The 21339-nt window shown below is 41.4% G+C and overlaps 1 protein-coding gene across 2 annotated transcripts in view; it reads left to right on the top strand.

Moving 5' to 3' along the window:
• The window catches only part of LOC147683446 (dehydrogenase/reductase SDR family member 12-like), a 325191-nt gene that overhangs the window by 207415 nt on the left and 96437 nt on the right, over positions 1–21339 (top strand). For both annotated transcript variants that reach the window (XM_086943869.1, XM_086943868.1), the window contains exons 6-7: positions 4319–4380; positions 15763–15867. In XM_086943869.1, the coding sequence (XP_086799995.1) occupies positions 4319–4380; positions 15763–15867 (167 nt within the window). The remainder of the gene's footprint in view (positions 1–4318; positions 4381–15762; positions 15868–21339) is intronic.

Raw genomic sequence — 21339 nt, 5'->3', positions numbered from 1 at the left:
TAGTAATAATCAATTTTTCACAGTTTTTCTCCTCAAAACTATTGTACTCTCTTTTTCAGTCTGTTCCGAAGTTCTGACCTATCCCAGTGCGATTCACACTGTTGCACCAATCAAAATAGTACACGTCAAAGTTACACAGACCTATTCCAGTGCAGTTCTTGCTAACCCACCAATCAGAATTGTATACATCACAGTCACGTGGACCTATCCCAGTGTGACTCTTGCTGATGTCAATTCTGCTCCTGCGTCTGCTGACGCCTCCTTTACAAAATCTATCTGCACAGTATTTGTATACTTTATACAACTAAATCAGTTAATTACAACACAAACCATATTACCATTGCCTATTTTGCTAATACCCAAAGAGATAGTTTGTCCAAGCACTCAAGTTTTCAGTATTTCCAGTAGCCAGCGCTTACCTCTACCCTACCACAGAATTTCGTTTCACCAATAAAGTAGCTCTTCCCTCTACCTTACCCTTCTATCAAGCAAAAGGCAAACCCGTTTCCCTGGGGATAAAACACATGTAGAGACTACGGCTCCTGAGAATTAAGGCCAGAGTTTCACAAGAATACCTAATGCATTCCACTCAACCCAACTCACACAAGAATTCCCTAATATAACACCTTCCTGTGTTATCACTTGAAACTAGACAATGCACTGTGCGACTTCACTTGCCACGCATTTTCCCCTGCCTGCATACCGGGCAACCAACTTCCTACTTCGCAGAAGCTTCAAAATTTCCGACTACATGTTATGTAATACAAAGTCAATATATAGTGTTAAACATAAAACATCAATAATCTCCAAACTGACCTATAGTAACCAGAACTCTGCTACCAAGAAATCTGATGCAGCACAGGCTCCCAAACAACCCTCAAAACTCATCTAATTAACCCAGGAGCAACTATTTTACTCATCGGTGGGGGCCATGACACCGAGAGTCACACATTCCTACATCAGTATTCACGGCCCCTGAATCAATGACAAAAGAAGGTGAGCTGCTGGATAAGCGGGGTACGTTATTAACCTAAATTCTATCTTTATACATTATATACATTTAAATTATTTAACAGTCATAGAAAATGAACATCAACATACTCCGCTATTTGGTCGATGAACCAACTAGTAGATGTCAGTTGATGGTGATTAAGTCCAGCTCAATCACGATATATTCCCATAACCTTGAGCAATTCATTTTTTTGTCATGACTTTCATTCTAAATAAAAACAGACTCAAGCTTATATTTTACAGAAATTTATCTAAATTCATTAGGAAAAGAAAAATAGCATTTATCTTTTGACAAACACACATTTTAGCATTTATTAAATACGTTCAAAAATTTAAATTAGAAAGCAGATTACCAATCTGTCATAGGAAGGTGACAGATCTGCATAGTACAGGTTCCCAAGCTGACTGTCTTTCTAGCCTCCTCGATGTCTCCCTCCCGACATAAATCTCCGCAATCGGTTTCTTTGCCCCATCAAAATTGAAAGTCCAAAAATATTTCAAAGTCTTTTGCACCATAAAATTGTTCAAACCGACAGCATTTTGTGGTGCAAAATAGAATCCACGGAACCAACCTTTTTCACTCATTCGCACAAGCTCTTTTATCCCCTTTTCACTAACTATCTAACCCAAAATTGAAACTTTTAGGGTCCGCACTCATTTCTCATTGGTCCATTAGAGGGGTTCTGATGATCACCTGATGTCCTCCTTGTCCAAACCAGTTCACAAATTTGACCTGTCATTCCCAAGGTTTTCTCATGACTTAATGTTCACATTTGTACTTGTCATTCACTTCTTGTATCTTTTATACATAAGAAAATGACAGCTTCTTCCTTTCCCAGGCTTTTAAATGCAGGCATCCTTTGGCACATTTCCCGTTCCTAGGCCAAGCTGGCTTTGACATCTTTCGCTCCGAGCATAGGCCGTGCACTCATTTCTCAATTACACAGCGCATGTGTGGGGGCCATCTTTTCAGAGTCGACTTTCATTGTCTCGATTAAAGAACCATTTTTAGACTAGGCCACAGAGGCCTCAATGGGAAGTAAAACGAAAACAATCACAAAAGAAGTTAGATATAGAATTTTAGCCCTTCTGTTTACCTCCCACCATTCTAATTTTCCTTGTTTGTAATTACCTAGCAAAAGCACACAAATATGCGTCATTTACTTACCATCTGCATTCTTTTTGCCACACAAACTCCTAACTTAAGCACAAATACACATGTTTATTCAATTATATCTATAATACCACAGCTCTATATTATGACTTATTATTTTATTAATAAATTAAATATTTAGCCGAACAGCAATTAGTTCTCCCACGTGTTTTGAGTCTATTTTTATGTGCACTTGGTTGATTAATTTCCATGCTTCACAAAGTAATATTGTTACAGTTATGAGAGAATGACTTCTCAAGGGGTACACAGAAAATGTTGTATTTCCCCTGCTCCCTCAGTAGACATTATCAACTGTGCAAACCATTTTATGTTTGCAGAAAATCTCTTAAGATTATATTCCTAAAAATCAATAGGGACATTTAGTTATTAACAATTTCTTTTAGAAAAAAACTTTTTATTGGATGCAAAATTATGTACCCTTTGCAGCCATTTGGTACATTTTCTGATTTTGGCCTGCCATGAAGATGTAAGCCAAGAGCAGGCTTCCCTCTTGTGGATCTTCCCATGATCAGCCTTAGGTTCTCACAGATGAGTGTTAATTATTCCAGTCGGGCTAGTGAACTTTGGAAGTGGTGGGCCCTAAGCATAAGGGCTTGCAGCATTAACCAACCATAAGCCACAAACTAGAGACAGAAGAAAGAGACCCAAGATAGGCATTCACTAGCAGCCTCTTGTCAGCCTAAAAAGAGGAGGACTAAAATGTTAGCTATCCGGCTGTAGTAAAGTAGGATCTGCTTTTATGGTTACCTAGGGTGATGATATTTTAGTCCCTTCAAGCGGACTAAAATGTCAGTGTCCTAGCAGCCAATCACAAACACACCGGGGAAAAAAGCCCAGAACTACAATGTCTCCATGTCACGCCATATAATACTAGTAGATTAACACAGTAGTATTGGACACATCGACTGAACGAATCTGAATCATCATGGACTATATGTGTTTAAGTCACGAAAGGGGCTCCTATATATATTACTGTGGCAGCCTTGTGTATAGCTCTTTCCTTCTGCATGTGGATGGTACTTTTTGTTCGCTTTGAACAATATATAGAAGCCTCCCATGATATCACAGAGGTGTGATGATAACTGAACCAATTGGCTGCTAGAGAACCCTCAGATAATGCAGGGCAGGGCATGTCTGCCTCGTGTTTAGAATAGATAGAGGAAACAGGTTTGCGGAGAAACATTTTCCATACCTGGTTTTCCATCCACACCTGAGGAGATAGCATTTTTCTACCCAGAGCAAAAATCATCCGTAGGGAAGGAATCAATGAAAATCATTGTCATGCCTAACTACGAAATTGTACCTGGTGTTACAATGGATCACCCGGCAGGAATCCCTCCAGACAGAAAAGGGACATTTATATGGTGTTTTTTTCACAGGAAAGGGCATTTGTGACAGTTCTGTAATGGTAGGAGTGAGTCATAGACCATGCTGACGGGTGTCATACAGTCTCAATTGTGTCCTTTATGTACTCCACAGACATGCAGACCAGCAAAAGACTAGTTTAAATGGGGACATTGCATTGCGTCATAGGCCTTAATCTGTAGTACCAAATTGATATATGGAGTTGGCATTGTGGGACCTGCTTTGCACTGGGGCACCTTGAAGGACTTTGGCAAACCACCCAGACACCCAACACCCAACGTCAGAGGTCTCTTTCTAATCAGAGTCCCATCAATTACCACTGTCCATTCAATATTTAATAGAAACTTCCACTCTGAGATAGCCTATGACAGTTAGTGCAGTTTGTGTAATAAGATACTTCACTACGTTTTGACATTGCATTGTGTTTTATGATTTGTCCTGCGCCAGCATTAATTTTAATGGTAGTTTTTGTCTGGTCATGACCAACTCTCTGAAGCAAACTCCTAGGATACCTTAAGAACTCTTGCCCTCACCTCTGATTGTGAATAAGTGAACTTAGGGTGGCCACAAACCTCAGAAAGAGAAACCTTTCACCTTTCACCACTCTACCTTTACTCTGCCAATAACTTTGTCACTTCAGTTACTTGAAATCAAGGCTGCATTGCCGTGCGATGAAGGCATTTAATTTGATTTGGTTTCATTTTTAAAATTAGTTTCCTAATTTTCCTATATGTTTAATTTTTCACATGTAATTATTAATTTCTGTAGGTACTTATGTTCTCACTACATGCCTGATTGCAGTCCTGGAAAAGTCTAAGGAGCCAAGAGTGGTAAGTTCGTGTAATATGGCCTCCTGATGTGTAAACCAACGGCAAACCTATTGCCCAGTTACATAAAAATATGGGATGTAATAGCAATGCCACAAAGGATAATACCTCGAACCAAAGTGTTTGATAACCTTTTCTGTTCACTAAAAGCAATATATTTTTATTTAGTTACCAAAATAAAATAGTTGACATTTATCTAAAGGCGAATGTGACATTTTCTATGGGGGTAGATGTGGGTCATGTTGACTCCCTTTCTCGTTTCAGGCCTCTATAATCCATAATAAAGTTGAGAATGTTTTCTTCCTCTACCATGTAGGAGAGGACTAATTTGGACGACAATTCTCAAATGAAATATGAGGATCAAAGTTCTTTAACTGCTGCACTTGTGTTAGCCAACTGAGCACCACACTAAATGGCCCAAAAAAGGACCTAAACCTTGAGGTGTAAACCAGCAGTGGCAAAGCAAACATGCCTGGCGTTTGTGTTCCTGAGTTTGCATGCATTAGCACATTACAGCCAGAACTATTGGCTTTCCCAATGCTTGTTTCTGGTTGGCCACCAGTATCTTCCAGAACATTTCACCATGCTGTGCCCTCCCCTATTCTCCCCTGCCACGGTGTGAAGGGAGCATTCTTACCATGATTGGGAGAGACGTATTCTCTTTAGAAAGACAGTGATTTCGAGCCCAAATGACCATACATAAAAAAGCAAGCAAAACAGCTTCTCCAGTGACAAACTGCAGTTGAGAGTTTGTTATAAAGTGGGATGAAGGAGAGGGCGGGGGCACAATGGTGCTTTCATTGACGTAGACTGGCTACATTCCAAAGCAACCATCAATTTCCAACATTAAACCTTGATTCAAAAGCATCCCCGGTGCATCTGTTTATTACCTGCGGCATCCAAAATATGCTTCTCGGCAAACAGAGGACTCCCAGACTAAGCCACTGCATACAGCACAAACCAGGTCAGCTCTCTGCGTTCCCTACTTCATTCAAGAAGGTTATAGTTCGGCCAAATGTCTTATCAGACACACTTTAAATTAGACCTCACACGTGTTCCTACACTAGTCCCTTTCGTCAGAAAACAGCGAGGGACTACCAACATTTAGTCTGGATTATTCATCCCACACAATACGAGATCTTGCTAAACCCGTGAAGTTAAAAAATAAAAAACGCATCTGTGCTTTCAACGATTAGCTGAATAAAAAAGCTTCAGAGAAAACTCACCGGAATCTGCTTCTCCACTCTTAAAACTCTACGCAGATTCCTTCCTTTGCTTCCGCGATCAGCTAAGGAGACGGTCATTCGCGCTCTGATATTATCCAGACTGGATTATGCGAATGCTCTCTACTGCGGACTCCCAGCCTATCTGATCCATCGCCTCCAAGTCATCCAAAATGCTGCGGTCCGGCTGCTGTTTAACATCCCCAGAAGATCTAGCGTCCGCCAACCACTCCGAGACCTTCACTGGCTTCCAGTGGCGCAAAGGATCTTATTCAAGATCCTTGTGTTAGCATACCGAGCACTCCACCTAACAGGCCCAACCTATTTGAGAAAAAGATTCTCTCTCTATGCCCCCAATCGCCCTCTCAGATCAAGCAATCTCCATAAAATGACTGTACCAAAGTTCAAATATAGCAGGCTTGGTGGACAATCCATTTCTGTTAGAGCAGCGAGAGCTTGGAATACCCTGCCTCTGCAACTGAGAACAGCCCCTTCCATCATGGCTTTCAGGAAAGGCCTAAAAACCTACCTCTTCAACACCAATGCCTAAAGGCTGCCCCTCCCTTGCATTTACTGTGATCTGTCCCCTTCTTTTTTCTCTTCGCGCCAGGATACTATACTATTTAGTAGCAGAGCGCGTTACAAAAGCCTCTATAAATAAAAAAAAAAAAAAAAAGAAATGATGATGCCATAGCATCTCGAGACACGCGTGCAAAGGACCTACGCCAATGTGCATTTGTCATCATGAAGTGCTTTCGTGAGGCTATGTGGGTTAGAAATGGCTCTACGCTGCTAATTATATGACAGGCAGGATACTCGGCATGCACTTGTCCGACCCCTGGTTTTGAATATCAGACTTTGCACTCTAATGCAGGGGAGGGCACTGGAATGAACTGCCAAACGGAAAGATATATTAAATGGAAACGTTTTTGAAAAATAAATGTGCGTTGATCTCCGACGCGAAGGCAATAACATTTAAAGGGGGATGGTCACAGTAAGCTGCAATGTCCACGTAACCTCCATTACTCAAATTCAGATGCTGATCAGAAGCCCCTCAGCCGAACCCCGTCTGTTGCACACGCACGCACAACGCTCATAAAATGAAAGAAATAAACAATGTGTAGAAAGAAACAGGCATGGAGGTCGAACTTTGCCAGACCCCAGACAACGAGCGCACCTCCAGCCAGTGTGCGTGTGTGGCCATCGATGTAGGAATCAGCACGCTGCTAAGCAGTGTACGGTTGTAATAAATAAAAAAAGGAGTTCTTACCCTCTAGTTAAAGGAGACCTTCTAACGCCGCCAGTACACAATCGAGTCCAGATAGGCCGTCTGACAAAGAGACAGGGCGGTAACAAAAAAGCCTAGTTTTCAATTAGAGGCCAGCGTTTAGCATAAATGTAGACACCAGCCAATGGGAATGATGGGCGAGCGTCAAGTCCCCTTCTGAAATGTTCTCGATGACAATAAGCCTTGCAGATCGAGAAGCGCATGCGTGCTCCGGAGCTAGGTCTGCGAGACCTAAACATGAAGTTGCGCTACCAATGTGTTTGCAGTTGTTTGTGTTGAGATTAGAAGTTCCTTATTTATTGCACCACAGCCAAAGCTCAAAAGTGGTCAAGCCTAAGAAACGCACATAAAAGCCTTGCACTGAACAGCAGTCTCATACAAATGAGAGATAGGCACCTAGGTGCTGGCTCTCTGGTGCCTCGTTTTTCCAACTAGGAACTGGATTTTTACCATCATAGGCATTAGGACCAAGTTGAACTTCAAGTGCTTTGCTGGGCTGTCTGGTGGACGGTGATGCTCCCAGTTGCGTTCATAATGAAATACAATATGAACGGGCCTCCATTGCAGTGCACAGATATTTCATAGTTCATTCACCACAATGAAACTACTCCAAAGTTGGCTCTAAAACCATACTGCAAATTAGACTAACCCTTATTTTTGTCCAACCATGATGACAACCTAGAAAGGATAACTCATCCCATAACCTTGCCTATTGAGTTGATGAGTGATACAGGTCTGTAACAACTCGTATAATTTCTTCCCCCTTTTTGAACAACAGAACAATGATGGACCCTGGACCGTGATTGTGGGATACCCTCTGTTACTGCTGCAAATAAAACATTACTCAACATTTTGGCCCATTTCACAGGTTCGGTTTTAGAAATATTAGCATGTGCACGTCTGGGCCGTGGGTGCTGTTTTAGGACATATAAGCGATAGTCTCATTTAACTCTTCCTTTCAAAAAACAATGTTAGATTTGCAATACATATCCACTTCATCAGGGGCTGACATTTCAACAGTGTCATAACCATATATCCCCTGGAAATGCTGCACCCAGGCTTCAGAGGGTAGGTGGCTTTCCAACAAACCATTTGCAGCACCTGTAAAGTATGGATAATTTGCTATCGCCCAAAATCTAGCACTATTTTTTGGAATGTTGACCTAAAGAAGTTGTTTCCATGTTTCGTGGCTGATATCATTTTTCCATTCAGTGAATGTCATCTTGTTGGTCTTTCTACATAAGGCAATTTCATTGCTATTTCTTGGAGTTTTGTTAAGGGCTAAGACGAAGCTTTGATGAGTTTTTCAGCAGTTGTGATTAAACCATCTACATTCAGGGGGCTTTAGATTTCCCTCCTGTAAAGGTTAGGCTTTCACAAATATCCTTACAGACCCTGTGGAAAGCTGTTAATAGTCTATCAGGATATGTAGTAACCTCTAAACAGATACGAATTTTCTGACCACATATAAGGTATACAATTCCCAATAAACTCTGTGGGGGCTACCTTTGTCCACTTCAGTCTATGCTCCTGATCTACAAATTTCAAGTCCAAAACCTCAAGAACTGTTTTACTCAGAACATCCTTCCACTTTCTCTAATCATTAAGTAACTGTAGGGGGTTATGATCTCTAAAATGACTCCAAATAACTTTGTGTTGCTTAACAAAGTAAACTAAAGAAACTGAGATCAATATATAGTCAATGATAAAGTTTGAACTTCTCCAAATAAATGTTAAGATAACTTCCACTGGTTCTTCACCCCCTATATTGTGGTTAAGAAGTATCAGATTGTAGTCAGACATGATGCTACTTAATAGGTTAGCTTGTTTTGTGTGCTCAAAATAGGAATTCGCATCTACAGGGGGGTCCTCTCTGAGCTACCAGGGTGGGGAACACAAGTGGATATTAAAATCCACAAGTCAAATCACCACAGACTGGGTACATTGTTTTGCAAGTATCTATCAAAAAATGTTTTTACGGCCAATGCATGATCAATAGAGGTGTTCTGCAAGTATGAATAGTAAAAGTTTATCACTAACAGACTAGGCGATGTTTTAAATGTAAAGTTAACCACCAATGAAAACTGTGAGCCTGTATTAACTTGAGACACTTCACCGGGAACATCAAGGGAAACTAGTGTGAGTAAGCCACCCTTTGCTCTGCCCCTGGGAGAGGGGATGGCCGGGGAGTAGAAGAAGGAAGTATATCCATCTAAATAAAAAAATATTGCCAGTATCCCAAGTTTCTTGTAATCCCACAATATGATAACCTTTTAAAAAGCTCAGCCATCTAACATCATTATTGGCTAATCCAGCAATTTTCCAACTCAAAAGCCTAAAAAAGGTATTCGTCTTAGAAGTTACAGTGGAAATATGACTGGACAGCAGTCTATCAACACTCTCCTCCATCAGAGGTACATTGGTGTCAGAGTTGGTCAGTTAATCACTGCACTCAAGCATGCTCAGTGGGTAAAATATGTTCTGCATCTGTATGGATTTGGTCCCAACTTGCTGACTCGCCTGTTACCCTACAATTTCACAAATTGTCTCTCAGAAACATTTGGCCGTTCAAAATACCCTATTGGTAAATCCTTGATTCATGTTAAAGCAGGGCTAATCTGAGAGGCTTTACACATTAATTGCCCTGATAAGTCTGGCTGATCGAAGTTGATGATAATGCAATCCCCCCTCCCGTGTTTTCTCTTTGGGCTCAACCTACTCTGTTCTTCTGACCACGTAGATGTGGGCAGCTATATAGTCCCCAATCACCTTCTGCCTGTATATATAAGAAGTGCATTACTTTGTTTTTAGTTGGTGGGTATTTTCACTCAATCCAGGTCTTAGTGGTGGGAATCCAGTTAAGATTGCTACTGAAGGGGTCGATTCAGGAGGGAAGGGTAGTCTACGTACAGGATTCATTGGTCTTTTTGGAGGAAGTGAAGAGGAAAAAAAGTCATTGCCTCCCCTGTCCTTGTTGTCACCCACTTCTGTACTTTTTAAACTGGCTTTTCCCAGATAATTATTATATGACTGTATCAATGGGGTTTAAATGGCACGCGGCTCGAACTTCTCTCTCCTATGTTCCCAGATGCGAAGAATGTATGCTCATTGATTTTACCTCTGCTTCGTAGAATGCCGGACCCATAGGAGGGAGAATGAGGTGGCGATTCTGTACCTGAATGCTATGATGGTCTAGAGAAGAACTTGACGGCCCAGCACAAGGGCGATTGGTATCCTTTCCTAGATTCAATCCATGAGAACTGTACCAACAAAGCAGTGCACGGGTTTATCACATTTTTTCGCACAAAATACTGGGTTTAAAAAAGGCCACTCCACGATTGATCATTGTTTTGCCCTATGGGCTTTAGCTAGGAAATCGATTGAACAAAACGGCAAACTATGTTGCTGTTTCGTCGATTTCCGAGAGGCCTTTGATTCAGTTGATAGAAGCAGCCTTTGGGAAGCGCTAGAAAATTATGCATTTCCGGAGGGAATTTTAAATATTTTAAAAGAACTACATAGCGACAACTGGGCCCAGGTCATTAGAGATTTAAAGGGCTCATTAACACAGAAAATTCCAGTGAAGAATGGCTTGAGACAAGGGTGCGTCTTGGCACCTTTGCTCTTCTCAATCTTCCTAGCAGATCTTCCCGTGGTTTTGGAAGTTGAAAAGAGTGCGAGCCCGCGCATGAATAATAATAAAGTTGCATGTCTTTTATATGCTGATGATCTAGTGATCGTGGACCAAACCAGAAATGGGCCTCCAAAGGAAATTAAATGCCTTTAAAATATATTGTGATAAAAAGTTTCTATCAGTGAATATGGAAAAAACAAAGATCCTATGTTTTGGGAAGAGGGTAAAAAAATGTAAATGGTTTTTAGGTTTAGACAAATTAGAGGTAGTAAATGAATATAAATATTTAGGCCTTTGGTTTGACAGTGCATTAAAGTGGAATACCCACGTGGCGGCACAAACTTCAAAGGCGGCCTCATCGGTCTGTGGATTGAAAAAATTTAACAAGGACTATGGTGAAATGTCGCACAGACCGTTACTAAAGGCATTTGAAGCTATGGTACCCCCACAAGTTCTTTACGGTGCTGAAGTGCTCTATCTGAGTGGTAAAAGGGGTTGGGACCAGGAGGAGGGAAAGATAATTAAAATGATGTTGTCCCTACCTAATGGTTCCAGGTTGCAAGCTATTAGATTGGAGGCAGGCTTGACGGCATGGGAGGTAAAGGCACAAATGTCATTGTTAAGATTTTGGAACCGCCAGATGCCTGGTGATGAACAGAAGGTGTCAATTTGGTGCAGAAAGGAAATACAAGCAAACAGATTACATTGGGCCCGAGAAGTGAGGAAAATCCTCCAGCTTGTAACTGCACAATTACAGTTGACCCTCGAACAACCTCTATTGGACATAGTCTTTACTAAGAAAATGCTTGGGGACCGAGGGTATGAATATTCCAGATCACAAGATCTGGAGTACCTGAAGTCGAAAAAATCAGTGAACTGGGTAAGGAATGAATGGGAAAAGGAGGTCCAGTTTCCATATTTGGATGTGCTACCCAGTAAAGGGTTGAGGTACGAAATCATGAAGGTGCGGGTAGGCTTAAATCCATGGAAGATTGATAGTAAATTAAAAGCAACCCTGATCCAACCTGATGGTATTTGTAAATGTGGCCTAGGTGTGAAGAATGATATTTTACATATACTACTGGATTGTAAATGGATTTTAAAAGTGCGTAAAATGTTTTTACGTCCAATATTTTTAAAGTATAAAGTGAACAAACGATCAGAGGCTGTCGTTCTCCTTACAGAAATGTCGTTTTTAGATATTACAATTGCGTTGGGGAAATTTTTGAAAGCAATAAGAGAAGCTGTAAGGGAGACAAGCAAGGAAAACGGGAAATTTTAAGATATTAAGATTTTAAAATATGAAAAATGTCAATTTAGTGTTTTTAGGGTTTTAAATGTGTATTGAGTGTTAAATTGAACTATGATGTAAAAATTACTATTGTTAAGTGGATCCATTGTCATGTGTATGGTTTATAGACTATTGTCTAAATAAACTTTGATTTTACTACTACTACTCATGGGGAGACCACCGTTAACCAGGTTCAAGTTGCCTACAATTAGTTAATGCAGTGTGCTACCCATGTTGGCAACTTTCCTGACCAGCTTTCACCCATGGTCTTTTGGCAAAAGAATAATGTTTTTGTTTCTGACTGGTTCCATGCATCCTCCTTTGTGTGTTGCGAATGAGATAATAAGAGGATGATGGTCACAAAATATACTCACTTGTATTCCCCTCTCCCTGGTATATTGTTAGTCAAGTTCCTCGTGACAAAGATATAGTCAGTAGTCGAACTACAACCTGTACAAGTCGCTATGTTAGTTTGCAGCAAACCAATTGAGTCTTTGGTGTTCCAAAGGCCACAACAGCAAGTAATTATATAACTAAAATTACTGTTTCGCCCAGAGTCTGAGCGTCATCCATGATATCATTAACATCAAAAGGGCTTTTCGCTGATAAATTTGTTGTATCGCCTAAATTGACATTAAAGTCCCCTGCTAACAACCGATTATAGCATTAACCCAGCCTTGGATATCTATTCTCCATCCCTAAGTTAGTAATATTGAGCAGAATTTGAGACAACTCCTCAGTAGGAATAGAGATCAATGTAGTCAAGGAGGTGTCATCAACATCAGGTGGCGCCACCTCTAATTTCTAAGTTTCATATCTGTGATTAATTTCCATAAAGGAGATTGAATTTGGCACATGGTGCGTCTATGAGGTCACACTGATTAGTTGACAATCCGACAACCGTGTCAGTTTGCTGAGCTGTGGTTTTGATCTCTGTCGCTGCTGTCCTTGATTTCAGCAGATGTTTCCTGCACTTCACAACTTGGTCCAAACTCGTAGACATTGATGGAAATTCACAAGGCCCTGTAGTAGAGCCAATCCCTGCATGGTAAACTTAACTAGTGCCCTAATTGCGCTTGAGTGCAGTGAAGCAAAAGCAAAGGTAGCCCAGATGCGTCAGGTGGGATGGAGAGTCACCTCTCTGCCAGTTGGGTTGACTTTGAAATAACCACCCACAGCTCATTCAAAGAAACTGTCAATAACTGTTGTCTTTTGGGGCAAAGTAAATTGAGTTGTTCCTGTCTTGTGTTTTCCCATTTTACTCTATTTGCTCCAGTAGAGTGTTGGCAAGCTTGTAAAATTCTTGGTGAAAACCCAGCGATAGATCATCAATGGCTCCAAATTCTTAAGTTTAACAATACACATTAAATGCATGGGCAAAGGCCCAATAACAATATCCAAAGCGTTTCAATGTCCAAATTGAAGTACTGCAGTCAAGAGGTGGGGGCCCAGCCTGGAATGTATGACCGTATTCCGCATGTGTTTATCAAGCATGCCTTGGGAATGAGTCATTAGAACGAACGTGTCTTTAGTACGCATTCATTCTGCATGGAAGTCGCTATAACAGCTAGCCTTAGGGGGGTGCTGGATTTTGGAACAGTTTAATTTACTATTCTAACTCTAGTCCGCGCAACAGCAGCACCCTTCTTATTGTTAATTTAATGGACAGCATTGGTTTTGAGCAACCCTGGCTTAGGGGAGTGCAGGTGGCACTATACGAAGAATAAGCTGTGGACCTGGACTTAAAAAAAAGAAATTAAGCTCTGAAGTTTCAATAGCAGTCTTGCCTTGCCAATGAGACAAATAATAGCACATTATGAAGGCTTTGCTGTGCAAATACATTTTGTGGCCAACTGGGGGTTCTTGTCCTCTCTAACATTTGTATAAAAGATGTGATGAGTTGGTGCACAGACGCAGATAGTGAATAGCTAAACAAGATCAATGACTGGGTGCAGTTCAGTGGGATTTTTTTACATTGTGGAGAAGCACTGAGATGAATTAATTCCAAGCTTCTAAATCATTTTAGCACGCAATTTGTGCCCCTACCCTTGTGTGTAACAAAGAATTGCAATTACTGGGCCAGTTATGTTGGCGGTCGGAGGCTTTCCGACAGACATCTCTGGTCTCAATTCTGACCGCCTAATAACAATGTAGGCGGTTAGAATTGAGACCGGCTGGTCATTCCAGCTGGATTCTGATGGGCTCCAGGAGCCCTGAGGACTACGTTTCCGCCTTCAGGATTACAATGTCTGTGTACGACAGGCTTTCCATGTCAGGATTTCCGACATGGAAAACCTGTTGGAAAGTGACTTTGGAGGCCCCTAGCTGGGCTCCCATTCCTCCACGGCCTCCGGTTGGGGGCTGAGGTAGCATCTATTGTGCCCGCCTGTTAATCCCTGCACTGTGTGGCAGTCCACGCTGTGCAGGATTAACAGAATCTCCCATTTCTCCATGGGAGCTTGTGCTATGGCCAGTTTACGGCTGCAGCACATTCTCCCATAGAGAATTGGGAGTGTTGTCGCATTGTAATGGCGGTGTCTGCCTAATCTAATCAGCCCTACATTGTTAGTCAAACATGCTGAAAAACCCAAGTAGGATGAATGTAAACAAATACTAGAAACCTCTTGTTGGAATCTAACAACCATAGTTAATAAACATGCGTTGAAGTAACATATTTTAGAAATACAAGGCAAATGTATACAGCTCTAGAAACATACGCTAACATTCAACTTGCGTCTTCTGGGGAACTTTAACACCTTGATTCCACAATGGCCATTCTTGTCTTCCTTTCATTTTTTAGGTCAATGGTCATTTCCCTGTTCCTTTGCTCTTTGGTCTGGCCTAGAGACCAATTAATAGTCTCTCCTTCCTCGCTTTGTAAACAAGAACTCATAACTGCAAATACATAGTATGTAATGTACAAACATAGAGTTGTGTCATTCAGATTTTCCTTCCACCTTCAACAGCACTATTATGAGTGTGCACTGTGACTTCAGACATTTTACCTGTTCACATATTCCTTAAAAATAGTGCACTACCATATGACCCCGGGTGAGACAATATCTCCTACCAGTTCTTTTTATATTTTTACTTTGTTTCTATTATTTTGGATTTACCAATTTTATGACTTTGCAAATATGTTTTTGGGTGGACAAAGGAATTCTGCATGTGCTACTATTAGGCCACTTCCTTGCTGCGCTTGTGCTTTCAGTGCTTATCCCACTTGGGCCCTGCTTCAATGGCTGACCAACTTTGATGAGTGCAGAACTATTTTGAAATTCCTTTACAGCTCCAAGATGGCACCCATGTTTGCAAGCACCCATGGGCCATCTTGGAACAACGTTACAATTTGCCCAGTACCATTCTAAGATGGCCATCTAGTGATTTGTTTACTGGGTACTGAATTTGGAATGGTATTGGGAATACTGCATCATTGTTGTACTATTTGGAAATGGCCGGTTGCTTCCTTCTACACATGCCGTCTATTTTGGAACATTAAAACAATATTATTTAATGCTATATGATTCAGTGAAAGCCTCCACCTCCCTTTCTCCCCATGCAATGCCAATGTACAAAAGCAACAAACAAGCATAGTGAAAGCCAATAAGTCTATTGTGAATTAGGACATTAAATGCCAGACGTCTTGGCTTTCCCATTGCTTGTTTCTAAATGGAGTGCGAATGAGAGACTTGGTGGATGGTTCTATATTAAAAATTCTAATAACAGGTACATATAGACTTCAGTAATCTCATCTGGCATCAAGTGTACCAGTACCTTTCTATAATATTCTAGTATTTACGTTGTGCATTATGTTTAACTGCAGTCAATGTTCAACCTGCAATGAATCCATTAAGCTCACATGATAAAAAATGTCTCTTCACATCTATTACCTTTGTAATACTTTACAGCAAAATATGGTCATCAATATAGCATTTCATTTTTTTTATAGATAACTGTCTCTTCTGGAGGAATGCTTGTCCAAAAATTAGAAGTGGACGACCTTCAATGTGAAAGGGGACCCTATGATGCAACTCTGGTGTACGCACAGAACAAGGTGTGTATGACTGCAACCAAATGAACAAATGACGTGCACACTTTAATACTACATGTATTTCTGCTGATATCCTCTAGAGCCGTGCAATACTGAAAAAGTTGCAAACTTTACAAAATTGGGAAACGCACACACCCCCACCCAAACCCTTCCCCCCCCCCTCCCCATAAAGACCAGATGTACACCTTCCGTTAGATACCTAAGCACAGTATGTGGCATTTTCCCTCAACTGATACCTGTGGTCACTCTCCGAATATCTGCTGGGGAGCGATGTATCTGCTTCAATTGTCCTTACTGCCCACTATGCCTCTCATCAGTGCCAGCAGGGAACCCAACATGAATTTTAGGTACACCTGAGACCACTACAACTGCACTCTCTATAACCACATCTCCAGTTGGCGCAGAGCGGGGCATTCATCAATGCCTTGCTCCACATACCCCTGCATCTAGTACCTACTACTGGGATGGTGTGCAGCTTTGCCTAACAGACAGAGGACACTGCCTTTGACCATTCCTTGCAGCTGGTATTTCTCTCTCAGTACTCAATGTGCTCAGAAAGCTGTGTTGCCCTGAAGGCATAAGGAGCAGCTTTTGACTATGCCTCTCCTTTTATATCAACCCCCAGTGATTCTCCCCGGCAGGGCAATCCCGGAAACATGGAACTTGGCCCTCTGGCGTGCTTTGAGCTAAACATCGCTTCTCACATCGCCACTGTGAAAAGCTTCTGAAAAAGCCTGTCTGTACATGGCTTAACTCTTGACTCTCTATATCTCACCTCAATGCCACTGGGCAAACTGCCTGTGACTTCAGTTCCCACAGGCCATCAGAACGATCCTTCAGACATGCCCTTAGCCCAGCACTTGGGGCTGAAGGCTATCTGCTAAATGTTTAAGGGTCTAGGCAAGGTATGTGGTCAAAGACCATACAGTATGCCAAAGACCATGCAGTATGCCAAAGAACATGCAGTATGCCAAAGAACATGCAGTATGCCAAAGACCATGCAGTATGCCAAAGAACATGCAGTATGCCAGACCATGCAGTATGCCAAAGACCATGCAGTATGCCAAAGACCATGAAGTATGCCAAAGAACATGCAGTATGCCAAAGAACATGCAGTATGCCAAAGAGACATGCAGTATGCCAAAGACCATGCAGTATGCCAAAGGCCAAACAGAATGCCCATTGCCCAATGTGCACAGATGAATGCCATGCACAGTGGGTTCAGGAGGGATCAAGGCTGAATGCAGGGTATGGCTAAAAGACATTTCTTTGCCTAGAGCAAACATCGGGTTCTGGGGCGCTAGAGTAAGGCTCCCATTCTCTTGTCTATATAGACGAAGGCTGTGTGCTGCATGTTCTGAGAGCACAGTGAGCTAGTGCAGCTGTAATAGGCTACGCACAGTGGGTTTGGGATGAGAAGTTCTTTGCACACATCATGACTAAAGACAATGCCCTGAAGCTAGAACCCACTCTCCATGACCAAAGATGGTGATGTCGATTCTGGTGCACAGAGTCTAGAAGTATGACATAGCAGGTGGCAGTGAGCACGTTTCTTGCTTTCTTGTGGTTCAAAATATTTAATTTTTAAAAAAACTGACAAATTCACAGAGAAGACTTTCTTAAGGGCTCTGGACTGCACTGACTTAAGGCTTCGGAACCAACAACTCTCCCACTTGCAGGCACCGACCCCACTCAGCCGTTGAGTACAAAGATATTTCACAATACTTCTTTTTTTTTTTTTAAGTTTGAAAGATTTATTAGAGAAGAATAGGTATTACAATAAGGTGACATCAGCAAATATGAGAAAAAATGGTATACGACGGGATAAGGTAAATAGGAGCAGCCAATATCACAATGAAAAACAAAGCATTTTGAAGTATGGGGAAGGGAGGAGGGGGGGGAGGGGGGAGAGAGGAAAACACAAAACATGGTATTATCATAGAAAATGGGTAAGCAAAAATAGGAAATACATGAAATGTCAATCAAAAAGTACAGTAAAAAACCATCATATTAGTAATTGCATGAATGAAAAAGATGCAGTAAAGGAGATCAATATAAACTAAATAAGTACAATATTGAGACTGAAAAACATCATGAAAAATTGCAGGCAAGAGTACATATGTTCAGGGGGGCTTGAAATTATCTGAAGAAAGTGGAGAATAACTCTTTTTGGCGGATTGATCGAGGTATAGAGTAAGAGGAAGCCAGTAAAGTTCAACATTACGGGAGGGTTTGCAGGAGGAAGCAAAGGCAACATCAAGTCTGTGTGAATGACATACAAGATTCCACCAACAATTGAGAGACAGTTTGTTCAAAGATTTCCAATTAGAGACGATATGTTGTAATGCCAGAGCCAGCATAAGGTCAAAAAGACCGCGAGAATGTGGGGGGAGGTCTAAATCTTCTGAAAGGCTACCAAGAAATACCAAAGAGATGGAGAATTGAATAGAGATGCTGAAAATGCGAGAAAGGCGAGAGAATATCTGAGACCAGAAAATACGAGTTGAGGGACAGAGAAAGAAGAGGTGTAGAAGATCTGCAGAAGGGGCATTACAGGTCCAACAATTAGATACAGCATCTGGTTGAAAGCGAGAGATAGAAAGAGGAGAAAGGTATAGTCTGTGGTAGAAGAAAAATAGGGATTGAGTGAGAGAAGCAGTGCGGGAAATCTTCAAGGATCGGGCCCATATTTTGTCCCAAAGAGAAGTCGGCCACGAAGAATGTAAATCTGTTTCCCAGGACAATTCTAATTTTGATTTGAGACGATCTGGATTGGGGGCTGAGAAGTACCGGTAAATGATGGAAGCTTTAGGGGTTGTAGAAAGAACAGTGAGTAGAGAAGAAGATGAGGCAGATAGGTCTTCAGAGGGGAGAGAGTAATAGCGATCTAGAATGGTTTCCATAAGGATAGGGAATTTCTTTGCAAAAGAAGGAGGGCAGTGGAATTGAGAGCGAAATGTAGGAAATGAGCAAGGGGATGATCCATCAAAAAGATGACGTATCCAAATGATACCCTTCGCTCTCCATGAGGGCCATGCAATAGGTCTGTTGTTAATTAATAGAAGTGAGTTGTACCATATAGGCAATAGAAGGAAGGATTCCTGCGTCACTGAGGTAGGTGAAACTAAAGGGCGTAGAAGAGAAGAAGTATGCTTGAATAAAAGGGGATTAAGGCATGGGGCCTTAGAGGTAAAACGAATTACTTCTTGGAAAGAGTACGGAAGCAGTAATTCCTGTTCAACAGAAAGCCAGAGGGGAGAAAAAGGGGAGGGTTCCAGAGATAACCAGCGGGAAGCCTGTCGGAGGGAAAAGGACTTATGATAGAGGCGAAAGTCTGGAAAGTTGGTACCACCATTAAGTTTAGATTTACGTAAGTTGAAAAGCGATATGCGGGCTTTTTTTTTGCTTCCAAAGAAATTTGGACAACACAGAATCAATGCGACGAAAATATGAAATTGGAATACGAAGTGGGAGCATGGATAACAAGTAAATCAGAATAGGGGCAATCATCATTCTGATGGAGTCAAGGCGGCCCCACCAGGAAAGAAATAGTGGATTCCAAGAGGTAAGTAATGAGTCTATTCTAGATATGACTGCATTCATGTTGAGTTGAATAGAGGAAGAAATAGAGCTAGAAAAAAGAACACCAAGATATTTAATTTTTGTAGAATTCCAAGCAAAGCCAGTGGCCGTGAAAAAGTGGGGGAGACAAAATTTGGTTAAAGGAAGGATCTCTGTTTTGTCAGTTTATTTTGTAACCGGAGACCAAGGAGAATTTCTGAAATTCGTCTAATAAAGCGGGGACTGAGGTAGGCGGGTCAGAAATAAATAATAGAATATCGTCAGCATATGCAGACAATTTAAGATGACGTTTACCGTACGGGAAGCCAGAGATGGATGGATTATTGCGTATGGAAGTAAGGAAGGGTTCAAGCGCCAAAATAAATAAGAGGGGTGACAAAGGACAGCCCTGACGAACTCCACGTTGAAGCGTGAATGGGGAAGTGAGGTGACCATTGACGAGAACGGAGGCCTTGGGTGCAGAATATATCAAAGAAATATAAGATATAAATTTGGGATTAAAGCTGTGCCATTTTAAGGAGGCCATGAGAAAAGACCAGTCGACCCGGTCAAAGGCTTTCTCAGCGTCTACTGAAATGGCTGCAAGGGGAATTGATAGTGAAGGGGCTTTACTTAAAACATTAAGGAAGAGTCTAGAATTGTCCGATGTTAAACGGCCTTTAACAAAGCCGCATTGTTCCTTCCCTATAAGATGTGGTAGGAGCGGGTCAAGGCGAAGAGCTAATAGTTTCGCAAAGAGTTTATAGTCAACATTAACTAGAGATATAGGTCGATAATTTTTACAGAACTTAGGGTCTCTACCATCTTTAGGGATAAGGCATATGGTAGCGTCTTGAAAGGAGCCTTGGGCCGATCCAGTAGAACAAAAAGACTGAAAGAGAGATAGAAGGTTGGGTAAAAGGAGGTCTGAGAAGTGTAGGTAAAATTCAACTGGGAAGCCGTCAGGTCCTGGAGTTTTCCCTTTAGTGAGGGAGGATAGAGCAGAGGATAGTTCCGAAATAGTAAGATCAGAATCAACGGCCGAAATATTAAGGTGGGAAATATCTGGTTTAGGTATGTTGTCAAAGTAAGATTGAATAAGCTCTGGGGTGGGAGGGTTTTCCGGAGTATATAAGGTCTCATAAAAAGAGTGGAATTGTTCCAAAATTTCTGTATCGGTATGAAGAAGCACATTAGAGGGGGAATAAATAGAATCAATATTAGTACGTTCTTTACGGGATTTTAAATAGTTAGCTAACAATTTACCTGATTTATTTCGACCTCCATAATATCGCGCGCTGCTCCGGAGGAGAAAAGAGGAAGCAGAGTCTGTGGTAAGTTTGTTGAAGGCAATCTTAGCCTTAAGTAATTCTGGAGACATAATCTTAGCAGAGGAAGTATAGAATTGATGTTCCAGCGATTTAATATGTGCAAGGGTGACTTTACGTTTTTGAAGGAATTTTTTCTTCTTTTGAGAGACAAAATCAATAATAAAACCTCGGGCTGTGGCCTTGAAGGAATCCCAAAGAATATGAGGAGGGGTATCAAGTGTAGAATTAAGATGAAAAAATTCAGAAGCAAAAGAACGAAAAGAGGAGGAAAAAAGAGGATCAGTAAGAAGAGAGGGGTTGAAGCGCCAGCGAGAAGATTTAGGAGTGGGAGGAAGAAGATCAAAAACAGTAATAATAGGGGCATGATCAGAGATAACAATCGGTTCAATAGAAGAAGATATAAGGTGTTGAGAAAGAGATGAAGAGAGAAAAATATAGTCTAAGCGGGAGAAAGAAGCATGAGGAGGAGAGAAAAAAGAGAAATCCATAACGTCTGGGTGAGTGAGCCTCCATGAGTCTACAAGATGAGTTTGGGTAATAGTGTCAAGGAATTGCTTATGTGGTTTATGAGGAGAAAAACGAA

The sequence above is a fragment of the Lissotriton vulgaris genome, chromosome 11, assembly GCF_964263255.1.
Source record: "Lissotriton vulgaris chromosome 11, aLisVul1.2, whole genome shotgun sequence".
In the NCBI taxonomy this organism is placed as follows: Eukaryota; Metazoa; Chordata; class Amphibia; order Caudata; family Salamandridae; genus Lissotriton; species Lissotriton vulgaris.
The sequence above is the reverse complement of the archived record's forward strand: the minus strand, read 5'-3'. Positions and strand labels throughout refer to the sequence as shown.